This window comes from Leuresthes tenuis, unplaced genomic scaffold (genome assembly GCF_036924035.1).
Source record: "Leuresthes tenuis unplaced genomic scaffold, fLeuTen1.0.hap1 SCAF_6, whole genome shotgun sequence".
Classification (NCBI taxonomy): Eukaryota; Metazoa; Chordata; class Actinopteri; order Atheriniformes; family Atherinopsidae; genus Leuresthes; species Leuresthes tenuis.
The window spans coordinates 19,346,631-19,363,493 of record NW_027325360.1 but is presented as its reverse complement, the minus strand read 5'-3'; the positions used below and the strand labels follow the sequence as shown (position 1 = coordinate 19,363,493).

At 38.2% G+C, this 16,863-nt stretch overlaps 1 protein-coding gene across 2 annotated transcripts in view; it reads left to right on the top strand.

Annotated features, from left to right (window-relative positions):
• edil3a (EGF-like repeats and discoidin I-like domains 3a) overlaps window positions 1-16,863 on the top strand; it is a 100,963-nt gene that overhangs the window by 29,631 nt on the left and 54,469 nt on the right. For both annotated transcript variants that reach the window (XM_072388085.1, XM_072388084.1), the window contains exon 3: window positions 4,058-4,186. In XM_072388085.1, the coding sequence (XP_072244186.1) occupies window positions 4,058-4,186 (129 nt within the window). The remainder of the gene's footprint in view (window positions 1-4,057; window positions 4,187-16,863) is intronic.

Here is a 16,863-nt window from a genome sequence, read left to right as displayed (position 1 = left end):
TCCTTCCCGCTCAGAGCAGGACCCCATTGAAAGCTATTCTGCGTCTCTGTTCAACTGATTAGCCACTGCTCTCATTATTACTGATACAGTGCCTGGCTTAGAAATGGCAGAGCTTCGATAGGATTACCTTCTTTTGTAATTCACATCCAGACTCCCACAAATTCCAAGGAGGGTAATAAGCTTGGTGGTGATGTTTATTTAGATGTTTATTTTCTCTACCGAGGTCGTTTTCAATTTGGATTTGCCCTGATGATGCTGCATACAACTCAAGGCACCACGTGTTTATGTCACATTGTCAAATGTTGTGCACATGACTATTGATTTGTCAAACTCACTTAAGAGGGCATGATGCTCCCACCTTTGAGACTTCCTCATGTTATCACTTACAATGAAATTGAGAAGCCTGTCAAAGCACAATTTACCTCTCAACAGTAAGATATGACTGTTCGCAAAAGGACATGCTCATGGGACAGTAATTGTTTAGCTTCACCTTGTCCTTCTCTCAACAGACATTTAGAATCTCTGAACTTAATATAAGTTATATATATAAGCATATAGACTGCTGGAGTTTCATTTTATATCAAACTTTCATTGTTTAGCATATCCCTAGCCGATATCCAGTGACAGATTTCTTAGGTTTTTTCAGTCCCACCTCACTCTGCAAAGTTTTGACAGCCTTGGTGCAGCTCTACAATTCAACATATAAAAACTGAGAGTGACTGGCTTGTCTTTGAGTTACGAAGCCAATAACTAGTGTCAGGGTCCGGTTGATTATCTTTAGCCAAAAGCTGCAGGTAAGTCCAGGAGAAAATTTAGATGACAGTAATATAGCACAATCTTGTGAACTCTTTCTTTGTCATTCAAACTACTTTTGGTTTTGATAACTTTTATTCAAAGATCAATGATTTAACATCAGTGGTGCAAATTATAACAAAAGTAAAGCACTCCCAAAACCAAAAGTGAACCAACAGAGTTAGTGATTATTGCATTTCCTTGAGGATTTCTTTGTTTTTTTTTTCATTTTATGATTGACAATTTTTCTCTCTTTTTGGTTCCTTTGATTAATTTGTTTTTATCTGCTTCTTCAATCCTGAAAAACATGAAATTACAATAGGCTTCATGGTGTTTTCTAAAACTGATTAATCAAAGAGAAACAATGGTAGTGAGCAATGAATGCTGTTTACACAGGACAAATGGAGGTGCTTAATAACCAAAAATATGGTTTCCCTTGCAAATTAGTGTTCATAAGAGCTTTTGTGTTCTGGGCTGTATTGATGGTCTGCCAGGTACAGGATAAACAGCCTCTGAAAAGTGTTTGCTTTACCTTTGAACAAGTGATTTATACCCAAAGGCACTACAGGCTGTCCTCCAGCACAACTCTGGAAAGGTTGTACTTTTGTAATTTCTACAAAGGGGCTGGCAATCACAGTGAATGAAGGTTTCTGTATTTTACTATGTTTAAGATGCATTTTAAAGTTAATTATATATGTATATAATTAACTTTAAAATGCATCTTAAACATTGTCATCACATATATACATATATATATTTACAAGTATGGTACACAATACCTTGTGTTTCTCCTATTTTGCTTGACAGAAACGTTCAAAGTCAGCTCTTGTAGACAGAGTGTCCACAGTTTCATGATCAGATCTCTTTGGAGAAACTCTACTGAGTTCAGGACCAGATTCCAGGGGTCAGATGTATAAAACTGTGTGTGGATTCATTAGTGAAATTGCGTGCATGCATAAAGAAGGAAATGCACATAAGCATTATTTATGCCAGATTTAAATATGCATGTCTAAATGTGGTTCTCTTTTATAAATGTCAATCATTGTGAACTTATATGCACGTGCACACACTGATGTCCCTACTCAATTTTAGCCATGAATGGGAGACACTCCCCATTATCATATAAAAACATCCTACACAGTATGGAGGGAATGGATGAGTCATGGATCAGACATGTGACTGGTTATGCCCAGTTGTTGTCAGTGAGTGTCAAAAAGACATCCGGCTCAGTGGGCGCAGACTGTTCAGGTGGAAAACACAAAAAACACACCTAAAGTGATGAAGAGCTGTTGTGCAGTCAACTGTACCCACAGATTTACAAAGAAGTCAGGTTTTCTTTTTACACAACTCTACAAAGTGAAGAGAGGAGTGCCAAATGGATTTCTGTCATTCATAGAGACAACTGGGCACAGACACAGACAGGAGTCTGTGTAACTGCAATGCTTTTGCATTTGATGGGAAAAAAAAGCAAAAAAAAAGCACACATGACTGCTCTTTTTGGTCTTTCTTTTGGATGAGTCAGATGTTAGAGACATTCTTACAACAATAAAGGCTCTATTCTGACCTAATATTTTAAAGTTAGCTGCAACTATGTTTAAATTAGCTTAATTATTTAAACACTCCCAACCTGCCCATTGTAATCCTCACCCTCAGGTTTACAAGAAATGTTTCCTCAGTTTCCTCAAAGTTAGGTGGTAATGAGTAAAGGCTTAATGGAGACCACAACAAAGTAGCAAAAAGTTAGCTCCTCAAAACATTTTGAAGCTGTCTCGTGACTGTGCTCACATATACATGTGCTGCATTGTGGATTTTATACTATATTTTTATCCATGCTTACAGTTTTCCATTCAAAGCTTTGAATAAAATGAAAAGTCCCAGCTTGAAAGGCATTTGTGACAGATCGGGCAGCCAGATCCACAAAGTCTTTTCTGTTGTTCTAAACTTCTTCCATTTTAGAATAATAAAGGCTGCTGTGCTTTTGGGGCTCTTTGTTCATCAACAGTGAGACCTTTTATGGATGGGTGTATGACTTTTTGATAAAGACCAATCAATTCCATTATGTATAGGTGGGCTTCAAGTTGTGAAGGCAAGTCAAAATGATTTCTATTTACTTATGGTATTTAGTTATTTTTTCCCATTTGAAACAAACAAATCTGTCTTAACTTACCCTTTTGTAAAATGAAACCATTAAAGAAGATCAAACTTGACACCCTCATCTGCAATGCTGGTCTTATTGCAACTACTTTATGTTCCACCCTCAGTCATTAAAATGATCGAGTCATTAGTGGCATAAGGTCAATTATTAATCATCCAGCTAACCTGTGCCTTGCATCCACTGGAGCAGCAGAATTCTCACAAATGCAATCACTTAAGTAATCACATTTTCCGAGAGGACTGTTTTCCACTGTGGAATATAAATAAGGTACACTCTTGATAATGAGCCTTTTAGATGGCAGATGCAAAGACATGAACTAAGAAATAAGGTCTTTTTATCTAATAAGTTGTGCATTATGATGTCCATTTTTGATTAATTTAACAAGAAAACCTTGCTCCGACTTTAACGATTACCTTACTAACTGCCCATTTTGTCTTGGCATTTTTTGTCCCAAGTTTGAGTTATTCCTCCAAATATTCAGCCAACTAAAATCAAACTGCAAAAAGTCCAACAACTGTGATACTTTCATGTGTGTTTATGTGGTCATGTCATGTGTATGTGAATGGTTGTTGCCGTCAGTGGTTGTAAGTGCATGTATATGTGTGATGGGGCTCTACTGTCGCTTGCAGCTAGTCTGTGCTCTCTTCTCAGCACTGTCAGAGCAAGGTGTTGCCTTCCCAGAGGGGACATATTCGATGATTTCTAGACCGTGCCTTGGGCCGCCCTCTAGACCACTGAGACCAGCAGCATTAACTTAACCCGGAATATTCACACTCCTCTGTGTCAACCACACATTTGCCTGTCAAACTGTTTTACATGTGCACCATCTCATTGCATCTCTATACATATAAAGTATTGATCAAAACTTTTCGACTTTTTAAATTTCCCTTCAAAACACAACTAGTCTAGAACACTTCTGTTTTCTGTCTGGGGGAGGTTGTCTGAGGTATGAATTGTTGACAGTTTTATTCATGCACACAATGAAAATCTATCTGCTATACAAAATTCATATATATCCTAGATACAATATATTCTTATCTACACACTAAATGATGAAGTGAAATATGCAGCCCACTATACCTGTCTGCTTCCCTCTTTTTTTCCACACAGGCCCTTGCCATCCAAACCCTTGCCACAACAGAGGGACATGTGAGATCAGTGAGACCTACAGGGGTGATACCTTCATTGGTTATGTATGCAAGTGTCCACCAGGCTTCAGTGGAGTTCACTGCCAACACAGTAAGTGGGGCTACTCTACATGTCATGTCCGTGAAACAATGGGAAACATTTGCCTCCTCTGAAACACAAAAGAACATGATTTTTATCTTTGATCAGAGCGATGCGCCAACACAATTAACGACCTTGTGTGGTGAGTAAATGTTGAACAAGTGACAAAAATGTGACTAAATGTTGAAAAGACCAGTTCTGCAGAATAAGCATGAGTGTTGTTGGAAAAAAGCTGATCTCGCTTTCTTTTGTTGAGCCTTCTCTTATTAAAAGATGTCAAAGTTGTTTTTGCTTACTATGAGATACTACAGTGCATTAGACTGTGAACATTGTTCTTACTACCAACTGACACTTTGGACTTTTAAACCAGGTACTCATTGTCCTGAGATCAAGGAATAATGTAAAATGTGGGTTACAAACACAACATCAAATTCAGTTAAATCACAGATATCGCAGTGTGTGAAGGCATGTTTTCAGGCACATTTTTCAAAGAAAGAAAGAAAGCAAAAGGAAGAGAAGGGAATGGAAGAGAAATTAACATTACTGCTTTCCATACACTTGTATGGATCATAATGGCAAAGCTCTGTCCATTCTGCCTAGACTTGGCAGCCCTTCGTGTTAATGCATTTGGCAGACGCTTTTATCCAAAGTGACTTACAGGTAGGCAGGTAGCGTAAGGAGGTCTTGCCTAAGGACCCCTCCTGGAGGTAGTACCTTTCATACATGTTGCCTTTCATGACAACATAAAACATCCACAGGGAGCTGTCTTGGTATTTTACAAACAGCAAGTAAGTTGTATGAACAAAATTTGCAGTCAAAATTATCAAAATTGTCAATTTACTTTAAGTAAATGTGACTACTTATTTGATCATGAAAGGAGGTCTTATAGCAGCTGGAGGCAAGCTTGCATTACAAATATTCACATGCAGCATCGAACCTCCACATACATGTCATGCATTTTGAATATATCCCTGGATTTGGAAATTGCATTTGGCTTTGTCTGTTAGTGCTAAATCTTGCTAAATCCTGCAGTTTGATATATAGGCCAAGTTCTGTGGCTTCCCTGTGCTTGGCTGAGCTTTGCATTAGCTCACATAACACATTTGTCCTTCATCGCAAGTGCACATGTAAGTAATGGATTTAATGTATCACTGTGCAAACTGCAGGAGGTAATATATCTTTATTGGTTTGATGGAGAAAGAAGGTTAGGCAAAATGACGAAGTGCAAAGAGATTTTGACTAATAAAGTACATAACAGATAACATGATGGTGGTGCCGAACTTACAAGGTTGTACGAGAGGGAAATTGAATGGCCAATTCAGAAAAAAAGAAATAAGCTTCTGCCCTGGGAAAGTTTTTGTCAGTCATTTTCATTACTTGTTTTCACATCACTGATATATAGTGTTTTCTGTTAAAAGGCACAAAACATCCAAGGAAATAGAGCGAGTCACTATATCAACTCTGTGTCACTGTGTTTGTTTTGTTTGCAACCAGAGAAAGTGAGAAACAGTGTAGCATGTCATAATTCAGTTATTGATTCCTATTAGGGCCAAAGAGTGGTGAGAAACTGATTCGATATGGGCTGAACACACATAAATATCTGCCAATTGGCTTCATTGTCATTTTGGCTGAATGTAAGTGAATATGTCTGAAGACGTTAATAATCAAACCTGCACTGTGTCTATCCCTGCAATGGAATTATGAAGACACATAAATAATAATTCCTATTAAATTACAGCTTAGCTGGCTTAGTTATGGCATGGTGGTGGCTATGAATGAATGGCAAGCTTAATGAAAAGGATAAACGTGAGAAAAGCATAGCCTGAACATTCAGTAGCATGAACCAAACGACAAAAGATTAGGTTCTTCTTGAAACTAGAAAGCAATTACAAGAAAATATATTACAATGACAAAGTTGTTACAACTTTGGGTTTTATTTTTACCCCCAAGATCAGAACATTCCTGAATTAAGAGCCCTCGTCACATCCCCAGTAATATGCTTACCAAGATTGGATGAAAGGTTGTTTGAATAGGAAAAGAAACAAAGAAAAAAGAAAAATGGAAAGACAGATAAAAATATATATACATTTATTATCAGTGAGATTCATCAGCCTCCTTTTTAACACGCTGTCATATCCTGAGCAAATATTTTACTAGATCTATTCCTGTGTTTAAATTCGCTCTTTATTTCCCCCTCATTTTTTTGGGAGGGGGTGCTGTGTTCTATACTGTTCCAACCTAAAATATATGTAGGTTGGGTTTAGCTTTTTACTGTTGAGCTTACTATTTTCTTGCTCTGGCAGAGCCAAATCCAATTTCACACCTTCGAACGTTATTCTAAATACATGCACGACATATACTGCTTATTAGACTGGTTTTGTGAAGCACAGCGAGGAATGAGGTCACACATGGACAATGAGGAGACATGGAAGACATATAAACTTATTCAATGAGAGGGAATTTTATGTACCCTGTTAATGATTTAATAATATTTCTTTCTTTTCTTTCTTTTTTGTCTCCTTTAGGGCAGGTGTCAGTATGTAGGAGTTGTAGGCATGCAATTAAATGATAATGTTTTGTTGGGTTAGATTCACTCAGCCAGTTCATTTGCAATTAAAACTCCCAAGATCTTTGTTTTAGCCAATGAAAGATCACCTGAATGTTAAATGGCGTCTTTTTTTTTGTTTGTTTTTTTGTTCTTACTGCATTGACTTACACAAAATAGTTGGATATTGTTTCAGACCCTTTCTAAATAAATATAAGTGATAGTCACAACCACAACTGAGAAAACCAGGCTTAACATTGGGTTAGTGTCACTGCTTGAGCCATTATTATCACCAAGTCATTTATCTTTCGAATAGTGTTGCGTCATGTCCCTGTGGTGACAAGCGAACAAGTGTGGCATTATTGGGCGAGTAGCCAAACGCTGTAATGAGCTGTCACAGTGTGAAGATTGGGACTGATTGCCTCAGATGTCATGAGGTGGCAGATCATTTTTTGGGGACATTTTTCAGTCTATCAAGGACAAACGTGGTGTAAAGTGTCGGAGTTGTATTTTTCTGAGTTAGAATTTTGCTGCACTGCCTCACCAGAAACAGGGATGTTTAGATCGATGTGAACAACATCATTTGTTGTAAAACAGCGTCCGATTTGGCCTGATTCCTTTAGGTCTTGCTCAGAGATTCAAATCACGTCAAAACTTATGACTAATGAAGAAACTGTTTTCTGATAGTATGAGCCAGTTTGATATGTTACGCGTAATTACTGTATCCACTCACCATGACAAGAAAAAAACAAAACAAGAAAAATTAACAAGTTAATGAAGCTAAATTGCCTGTCTGATGACTGCCATTAACTCCCTAACTATATATTTCCAACCTTTTTTTTCTTTCCTGTGAATCCTTTAAATGGATTTCATCTTGCTCTCTGATCAATATGAGTCTTGAAACACACCAGCAGGGCAGGATTGATTGAGGCTAAATGTAGGACGTGTGAAATTTATTTATTTTTTTCTTAAACGTGGCCTCTGTATTTGATCCTGTATCGACAGTGATATCATGCTGTATTAGTCCTGCTGCTTGTACAGATCTGTGGCACAGGGTAATCAGCCGGTGTATATGGCTTTGGCCTCATGTAAAGCCGTGAGGAACCATTACTTATATTCAGTTCACCTCAGGCAGATCCTAGGCTGCTTTTTATAAGCCCAAGAGAAAGAACAAACAACATAAAGATCCACTCTGAGCTTATTCTTTGGTACCCCGCTTAGAAATGCAATAGTGGTCTGTTTTGAAGCTGTTGCGCCTGGTAAAGAGGTATCTGATGGTAATTGCATTTTACTTTCTTGCATCTTTTATTTCTTCAAATGGATTTTATGTAAAGTAAGTAAAAGAATCTGAGATCTGGCCTTTTCTGCTCTCATTTGTGTGTTCTGTGCTAAATTTTCTTCTTTACAGAAGACAGAAAACACAATAGCACTGTAACCTGAGGTAGTATGAACGAGTCTCAGAACAACAGCGGTTATATAAACATTTGATTGAAATAAGACGCTGTGCTTCCCAGGCTCAATGCAGTGGACTGACAGTACAGTGATGTCTGCCCCAGTGAGCACCTCTTAAGTTGCACACCGAGTGGTTACCTGCATCTTGTCCAGAAAAAAGTAACTGGCCTTTCTCAAAATTGATGACCCAGTACAGTGACAGCAGATCTACCTTACTGTGTCATGGCACAAGTGGGAAAGAAGGGAGATTTTGTTAGCGCACATCCCCCCACTCCACCCCTGGAGTGCAACATCAGAGTACAGTCAGAGACAGACTGGTTGGCTTGTAGATTTCTGCTGCCTCTCCCTGTGATTGAGGCAGTTGTTTTATGCCTGACTGTGAAGCTGGGCTGTTAAAGTTACTCCAACAAAGATCACGATGAAGCATGTGGCCATTTTATCCTCCTGTTGCTGTTTTAAATTCTAATAGTATCTCACTTGGCATCAAAAATCATTCGAAGGGGTGAAATCATATTGAGCATCTGGCTCTTCACCAGATCTGCCTCTATCAGGATTTTGTATCTCATCTACACTGTGAGCACTATCAATCCTCTTCTGACAGATCATGGAATTCAGAACATTGGGGGCTAAATAAGTGTCGTTTACTTGCAGTGCTGTGCCGTCTGTCCAAACTAAGTCAGCAAATAGGTCTATATTTCTAGCATATGATGCAAATTTTCCACAAAATCAGGTTCCTATTCATCTCAGTTGCAAAGCTTCACAGAGTGCTGATGCTCTTTAGTTTGTAGCTCCAGGGTAGGTTGCTCATTTACAAAAATCCACTAAATGTCTCAGATGATATAAGAAGTGCAGCTAAATATTGTTTAAGGGCAGATTTTGAGTTCAAGTTTCAGAAATTACTGTTTCAGGCCAGGCTTAGCTAAATGGATTAAGATTATTTTAAATACAAGTTAAGTTGGTGAAAAAGTTTGCTCAAGGAAAACTTGGTAAATAGGCAGAAGCAGCACTTTGTCCACAGAAAGTTAATCTGTTCTCAAAATAAACAGAGCCATTGGTTTAGTCATAGCGCCTGAGTTCGGCACTTGTAGGTATAAAGCTGTCTCATTTTACCAGCCTCTGGGTTACAAGAGTTGAAAAAGTTTGACTGAAATTATGCTAATCTGAACAGCACTCTTTTTTTCTGTATGCATAAATTAATATAAAGAACTTTTAGCAGCAGTCTGTTCACTGAGTAACTTCTTCCTGTTCTCAGATGTAGGACTCAGGTCAGAAATCTAACACACACAACTGCTGTTTGTGTTGCTTTATTCAAAACAGTTGCGGCTACCTCACAATACAGCACTATTTCACTGTTTGTGTCTGGGTTATTCATACAAGACTCCCCAAGAAATTTACCTTGACTCTAATGGATTTTGTGAAATTCTTCCCAGGATCGTGATTCTATCACATATCCAAATGAAAGCGTCTCAGCATCATGCGGTAGCCTCAGAGGTATGATAAACACTGACAACCTAAGGGCTCTCACCACTATTAGATTTCTTTGATGATGAGCTATGTGGTGAACATAGGCATTTCCAGGCACCGTCTCAGTGTTGCATTCACAAGCCCACAGCCCACCCACAGCTCGCAGTCTGTGGCAAGAATGCTGCATTTACAGGGAGAGATGAGTGGGGAGATTCAAGGGGGAAGGGTCTGTAGTCCATGAAACATCCAAAGTAGTGACCACAAGTGAAGAGCCAAAGCGAAAGACACCAGTGATCGGAAGCTTGTGGGAGAGATAGGGTCTGCGGATTGCACTGAAAAGATGGGTATGCCTGTGGTCTCTCATTTTTCAAAGCATCATCCACTTATGTCACCAGAAATGGCTGAACTCCTCTTTGGTTCTGTCAGATCAGTAAATTCAACCATACAATGGATTTTGTGTTTTACCTCTTAGTCTAAAATGGAAAAGTATGTGACATTTAAACAAGCGAGATCAGAAAATCATTTTACATTGTATGGAGCAGTGTTCTTTCTTCTTTCTTATTTTTTTGAGCAAATGGGAAACGGATAGATGAAAGAGTATAATTCACTGTTGTTAGCATGACATATACGAATCAGTGCCTGCGTATGGGGGCATACACTTGTGTACACAGTTGTATTGTGTTACCCACTTCTCTTTGGGGACCAAAAGCAAATCTTCAAAAACATCCTTCTATTTTTCATTTCTGTTTTATCCTGTTCAAGTGCTGCTAAGGTAATGGTATTTCTAATTTAAGGATAGGACTAGTATCAAGATCAGGGAAGCTGTGCTGATCGTTAGAAATATAGTAACTCAACATTAAATTCAATGAAATTTAATGTCTTTAAGCAGTGGAAATGTGTGTATGTGAGCCTGTCACAGACACACACTGCTCTTTTTTACTTTGTGACTGCTACAGTTGTTTTTGAGAGCGGCTGATTGTCTCCTGGTGACTTGGCTACTCCTGGGGTTTCTGCGAAAATGGTCTAGTAGAAGCAGATGTCTTCTGTTTGCATGGTTACTGGCTTACTCGACAGATGCTTAATTATATCCATTGTTGGGGGAGTGAAGGCGCACTTAGTGTATTACTCTGCAAGAGGCTTTAGTCAAATCCAGCATTTGAGAAGCTTTCTTCCACGCTGAATTCTGGGAGTTATTGACAGTTTTCTGCTCTTCTCTGGCTTAGAGAACCATGTAATAGTGTGTCGTACTTTGCCCCAGAAAAGTCACATGCTGCAAGCACAGAACTTTAATACCATAAATCCCTGAGTTAGCCCAGAAATACTATCGGTTTTAATTATGTGTTCACATGCTATGAGGGCTGCCTTGTGCAGCCTGTGTCTGAATGGAGTGTCTTTTGTGTATATCCTCAGAAATTACAGCAAAGCGCAATAGAGTCAGTGTAGAGGCTGATATTACCAGATATCTGATGTCCTCAATTTAAACTCAAGACAATATGGCTTTTTTTGCTCTTTGGCTATAAACACCTTATGATGCTGCTGTCATAGAAAAAAAAAACTCACTTCAAATGTATGTTTGATATCAGTAAATGTGAAATGTAATGTGAATTGAAAGGCTGCAAACACATTTTTGTGTTAAATTGGCAAAAACTGACCAATGCTACGTATAATAGGACTTTTTTCCATATTAGTCTAAAAAGGTAACTGAGGCTCCATCTTTGATATAGAGACGATAACATTAAGGTTATAACTTAATTGTTAGTCTCTGATAAACAACATAACATGGACGAACAAGCGGTTGTTTCGAGCATTTCCCATCCGTCATGATACAAAGACATTCAACTGTCTGAATGTAATAAAACATGTCTCATTAGTTTTATTATAGAAATCAACCACACCCTCAATCTCCTCCTATTTACAACTTACACAGAGTTGAAGGAGAAATGATCACGATCCTGAAAATACATATGCACTATGTTGTCTGAGGTCTCTGATGTGCTTACTCACCTTTGAATGTTGAACGCCGCAGAAAGTGATTGTGTTTATTTATGGAATAGTCTTTTTTTCTTACTGAGATACGTAAGTAAATCAGTGGATTCATGTGGAGTATAGCAGCTGTTTTCCACTTACATTTGTTGGGATTGCATGATTCATTATCAGCCTCCTGCAAATCGGACACAATTCTGGTATCACAGGACTCACTGGCTCATAGTAGCTGCACTTGTGTCTTGCAGTACTTGCTTGAATATGAATATACAAACAGTATCAGTTTAAGGGAGTTTTATAAGTTGGGTTTTATAAGTAGTAGCAGCCCAGTTGACATACAAATTGGTGTTTTCTATGTAGTAAAATCTGGTGTCACTATTGTCACAACTGGTATTGTTTCATTTGAAAGTCTTGGTTCTCTCATGCTACACTTTGTTAAACATTTACAGTATTTGGGTCTCCATGCAATGTGTCTCAAAGGGCCTCCACATTAATGAAACAGGGAAGTGAGTAAAAGGATGGTGATGGAACAGAAGAGCAGTGATTTTCAGCAACTGGGTGAAAATATTTCTTTTCTGCGCACCTTTATCAAGAAATCATCAGTATGTTGACTCGGTGGTAATTGTACGGATAATTCGCCTCAGGCTTTGAAACATATGAATTTCTGCGGTGCCTTTTTCTGTTAGATGTAGATATCATTCAGAATACCATTGCTCACTGGGCTGGATCTACACAAGAGAACAAATAACAGATAAAGGAAGTTTAGAAGTATATGGAAGTATTGTAAACTGCACTGTTGTAACAAGACACAATTATGCTATTAATTTGTATGTTTGCTGTCAGATTCCATCATCAGTGGCCAGCTAGGAAATAAGCTATAGTGAAGTGTTTAAAAGCACTTTTTTCTTTTTTTTTTAACCATTGACAAATGTTTTCCTCACTTATTTCATAGTGGATAGATAAATACATGAATGACTAAAGCTTTAAATGAAAAAAAAAGCATAGCAACTAACCAACTTGCTAAATAAAGAAAATAACAGCACATCCCCAAGTCAATTTATGAAAATAAATGGCACTACCATAATATTTATCAAGAAGCCATGTTATCACATCCTCATTTGTCATTGTCCTGGACCATCAAAGACTATAATGGGGATTTTTTAGAATTTTCTTTTCAGCAAGCATCATGCTTACCAAATGAAAAGGAATTTAAAATATAGTGGTGCTTTGCAAGCAGCATTACAGGTGTGGTAAGTTTTTTCTACCACTCAGCATTGCGCCAAAGACAATGGCACAGATTACTTAGAAGAAGTGAAAGCTATATGAAATAAGCAGAGTACTAGTTTGCTGTGCGATTTTTTTTTGAAGGTCACTTTTGAATTCTAATAATTCTAAGTGCAGTGTGTCACGTTTGTCGTCTTATGCCATCCTGTTGGGATCATGGCAAAAATGAAAGAAAGAAAGGTTCAGACAAAAGCAAAAGCTTTGATAGTGTTTAAAGCCAGAAAATGCCCCAAAAAATAAGCCTTTTTTTGAATGTTTCAAAAAACCATTCACTTCCTTAATCGCTTTTTTGGAGGACCTTTGGCCTTTCTCAGTCACCGGAAGTGTTCTGTCACCTTCTGGCCCCTGCTGTAGGGATGGACCTGTTGGCAGGTGACAAAAGCATGAATAGAGATGCAACTCCAAATCTCAGATGGAAGAAAAATCTCAGATGGACATTAATGGTCATGGACAAACTGTGACGTGGGATGTTGTGCTCTCTGGCAGGCAAATCTTAATCATTCAAAAATATTTATCAGCTAGATGGAAAATGTGTGTAAGGTTTTAATCATTTATGCTTTGGTGTTTCTGATGTTTAGCTGGCACTGAAGAGAGGGTCGGCAAGGAAATAAATTAAAAAAATTTAGGTGAAATTACTTTATTGAAACCGCTGGTACATCTTAATTGAGCAGCACTATCAATGTTAAAAGTTTGTATAATAAATTCAACTGACCCTTGTAAAAAGCTGCATTTCTCTTTCGATGGATATAATTCTCAATGTCCGATTAAGATGCAAATTCTTTCTTCAGATGTTGAACTTCAATCAAACCCATTATGCCAGCTTGTTTTTATGTCTTGGCTTAGAGCGTTTATTCTAATTCTAGTTGTTTATTTGATCATAAGGAAGATTTCAGCCATTCTACACGCACATTTCTACTGTTTTGTTCAAATGCATTATTCCCAGAAAAGAAATCCTACAGACTTTGGCTGTCCCCTGACTGATCGCCTTTTTCAGGCTGTCATTTGTAACTGGTAAGTAACACACACATATGGACATGGCTAAAGAGTGTGAATTGGTCATTTAGGTACAAGGGGGGTGGCCTCCCCAGTCAAATTAAGTGTTTGCAACTCTGGTGATTCTGCAATTATTGCCACCACAAGGCGACTTTGGAGGCAGGAACAGTAGCATTTTGGTTAGTAACAGTGAAGATACGCCTTAGTGGCTGTATAGAAGCTGCAATAGTAATTGCATTACTTAATTACCCTACATGATTAAGTAATGTAGCATCATTTATGTTACTCCTTTTCTTTAACTTGTTGAAAAAGAGGAAGAAAAGTATCAGAATTAGTGGTAAATATACAGTAGTGGCTTTATTTACGCTATTTCTCCATAATCCAACACAATCAAACCTGCTTCATGTTTTAACAGCAAACAAAATGACCTGTAGCTTGACTAAAAGTCTTACTGACTATGGACAAGGTTTTTAATGCATTTTTAAAATGAACTTATCTTATGCTAAGTTAGATCACGTGTTGATTTAAGGGAGAGAGGACATCAGCTACCCAAAAAGTCTTAAAAGTCTAAGGAGGTCTTGAGTAGCTATGAGCGCCAGGGTTGGCACTAGAAGAATATTGTCAATCACAATGCTTTTTGGACAGGTGCATTGAGTTCACGTGCAGCAGGATTTCCTCTCAGTGAAGCGACTGTTTGCAGCATCGGGAAATCCCACTTTCTGAAATTCTCGTCTTCTCTTTATACCTCACCTGAGAGCAATGTTCTTTGAATTTAAAGAAGTGGCTGAACTGGGACTGGTAATTCCAGTCTCCCTTGTGGCTCCAGAGCTGGGGTTCAGCTGTCAGGGCGAAATCAATACAGCCATGCTAAGATTTAGCCATACTAAATATTTTTCCTGGTCAATGTAGACCAGATGGACGATTTGGAGGAAGGTTTGAGTTTAGCCTACACTACAGTAGATCAACTGTATCGGTTTCAGTTTTTATTTTTAGTTTTGCTTAGTTTCAGCTGTCATTTATTCGTAACAACCACAGTGTTTGTTTTGTGTCATGCTGATATAAAATCATTGAATGAATAATGTTTTTTTTTTCTGTATTCTGAAATGCTATTAAATGCTACTAAGTAAGCTAGGTCTGCTGAAATTGAATTTTTACTTTTGAACTAATATGATGGAGTAATACATTTGAACTAATATGATGGGGTAACAGGGATAAAGTGTAATTAAGCCTCTGCTGAACACATTGGAATGTGTCATGAGGAGGCACTCATCACAGCCCGGTACTCGTGGGACAGCCTTTGTACCCTTACAGCAGGAGGGCTCCACTGAAAGCACAAAGTTCATTCATGGACGCTCACAGAGCAGAATTGCTTCCTTGCAAGTTTATTTTTCTGCTCCTGATACCCTTCCGTAGCTTGTATCAAGTCTGGTTTATGCATGCATCGGTTTGGTAAATAACTAAACATACTAAGAGTAAGTTAATTTAGTTGATTTTTGTGCTTTTCACGATAACGTGATCAGTGTCAGTGCTTGACAGCGATGTTAAGAATCCCCATATGATATATGTTTTAATTTTCTGTTTCAATACATTTATGTAAGTATCAAATATTGTGCTCGTGTAGACAGATCTAAGAAGAGTAAACACCTTGCAGGAGCAGATGTTGTTTTCCTATTATCTCTTTTCCCTTTTTAACCTGCACATCATTTAAGCATTCTATTTAGTGTACCCTGGTGATATTATAGAGCATGAGGATTAAGCTCTGTTTTTTGATTAGTATTCCCCTCACACACCTGCCTCCGTCTCTAAGCTTAAAATGACACTTAAGGCTTTCCTACAAATGTCATTGTACCTCCAAGCTGAGGGCTCTTCGTATTCGGCACATCCCAGCTTTGGTGGATCCCCTCCAGTCTGCACGATGAGTGTTTTGACTCTCCGATACTCAAGCCTCTCTGCAGTACATCCTCAGATACCTTTTCAAGGGCTTCTGGAGTGCTGCTGTGAATAACTTCTCAGTAGCCTAATCCCACTTCAGAAAGCATGTCCTTGGAATACACCAGTCTTAATTCTGCATTCACAGCTTCATCTCTCCTAAAACATGCAGCACGTTTGCCTTTAATAACTAACCTGCAAATAGAAGAAGATTTTTTGTAAAAAAAAATCATTAAGATCAATACTCACACTAAGCGTGGATGTGTGTGCTTAAGCTTCAAATGTGTCACTGTGAAAACACATTTCAAGGATGCACTGGGTGATGTTATGTCTTTTTACCTTTCAACTGTCTGTGTGACTCCATCAATCCCCGGATAGGAATCCTGTCTTGTGAGATGACTGTCACCTCAGTGGTGTGGCTATGGCAAGGCGAGACTGACAGCATAGGTTGACGATGAAGACAGACACTTCCTTGTTCAGTCCTTTATAACTGACTCAACTAGTAGAGACAGGGCATGTCTCAGTCTTGTGTAGTGAGGACTAGACACATTTCATTGCACTGGGACCTGTCAAACAGAGAATCTAAAGCCGATCTCCCATACACCAAGAAAAAAGCTCTGTGGACAAGTCAGTACTTCTAAAAGTACAGTAGCTTCTTAAGAATGTCCATCCCAGAAATACACATGACAAGCAATAGCATATTCAATATAGATAATTTATTTACATTATGTGCATAATTCATCTACGATATGTTTAAGTTATCTGTGGCATATGCTAAAGCCTGTGTGACCAGAATGGAAAGCACCTGCAGATGTGAACAAATGCAGATGCAAACTCATGTATCTTGACACCACTCAATAAATTATGACGGTACATAATAAAACACCGATGGGTTCAGTATTTTCCACTGAGGCATGAACTTAGGTGTTTGTTTAAAACTGCCAGAAAAGAGAAAGGATGAATAATATCCTCAAAAGAAATAAGCATAAAATGAAGTGAAATGAAGAACTGCTACACTGTTATTGGCTGAACATGGTGA